Genomic DNA, 1,172 nt, shown 5'->3' with positions numbered 1-1,172 from the left:
TGGGATTTTTTGAGGATCAGGATGAAAATCCAGTGGGATTTTTGGGGATTGGGATGAAAATCCAGTGGGATTTTTTGGGATGGAGATGAAAATGCAGTAAGGTTCTTCGGGATGGGGATGAAAATCAAGCAGGATTTTTTGAGGATGGAGAAGAAAATCCATTGGGATTTTTTGAGGATCAGGATGAAAATCCAGAGGAATTTTTTAAGGATTAGGATGAAAATCCATTGGGACTTTTTGAAGATCAGGATGAAAATCCATCGGGATTTTTTGGGGTTTGGGATGAAAATCCGGTGGGATTTTTTGAGTATGGGTAAGAAAATCCAGTGGGATTTTTTAAGGATTAGGATGAAAATCCATTGGGATTTTTTAAGGATTGGGATGAAAATCCAGCGGGATTTTTGAAGTTCAGGATGAAAATCCAGTTGGATTTTTTAAGGATCAGGATGAAAATCCATTGGGATTTTTTGGGGATTGGGATGAAAATGCAGTAAGGTTCTTTGGGATGGGGATGAAAATCCATTGGGATTTTTTGAGGATCGGGATGAAAATCCATCAGAATTTTTTGAAGATCAGGATGCAGCTCCACCCCATTCCATCCCTTTCCCTCTCCAGCCGTCCAGCGCGGCCGCATCCCCCCCAGCCACTCCTCGGGCAGCCCCAACCCCATCCCAGCGGGCGAATTCTTCAACGGGCAGCCCCTGTCGGAGCTCATCTCCCAACTCCTCCGCGCCGAGCCCTACCCGGCGGCGCGCTACGGCTCCCAGTACGCCCAACCCGGCGGCCTCATGGCCATCGACAACATCTGCGAGCTGGCCGCCCGCCTCCTCTTCAGCACCGTGGAGTGGGCCCGCAACATCCCCTTCTTCCCGGATCTCCCCGTCTCCGACCAAGTGGCGCTGCTCCGCCTGAGCTGGAGCGAGCTCTTCGTGCTGAACGCGGCGCAGTCGGCGCTGCCGCTGCACGTGGCGCCGCTGCTGGCGGCCGCCGGCTTCCACGCCTCGCCCATGGCGGCCGACAGGGTGGTGGCTTTCATGGATCAGATCCGGCTCTTCCAGGAGCAGGTGGAGAAGCTCAACCGGCTGCAGGTGGATTCGGCGGAGTACAGCTGCCTCAAGGCCATCACGCTCTTCACGCCCGGTAAGGGGATGGGGGGTTTGGGGATGGGTTTG

General features: G+C 53.4%; 1 protein-coding gene across 1 annotated transcript in view; it reads left to right on the top strand.

Moving 5' to 3' along the window:
• The first annotated feature begins 309 nt into the window (after window positions 1-309).
• The window catches only part of LOC107199310 (nuclear receptor subfamily 2 group F member 6-like), a 4,568-nt gene continuing 3,705 nt past the window's right edge, over window positions 310-1,172 (top strand). The window contains exons 1-2 of the mRNA XM_015616639.1: window positions 310-313; window positions 577-1,140. Coding sequence (XP_015472125.1) covers window positions 310-313; window positions 577-1,140 — 568 coding nt within the window. The remainder of the gene's footprint in view (window positions 314-576; window positions 1,141-1,172) is intronic.

Source organism: Parus major, unplaced genomic scaffold (genome assembly GCF_001522545.3).
Source record: "Parus major isolate Abel unplaced genomic scaffold, Parus_major1.1 Scaffold567, whole genome shotgun sequence".
In the NCBI taxonomy this organism is placed as follows: Eukaryota; Metazoa; Chordata; class Aves; order Passeriformes; family Paridae; genus Parus; species Parus major.
Note: the sequence above shows the minus strand (reverse complement) of the source record. Positions and strands in the feature narration are given on the sequence as shown.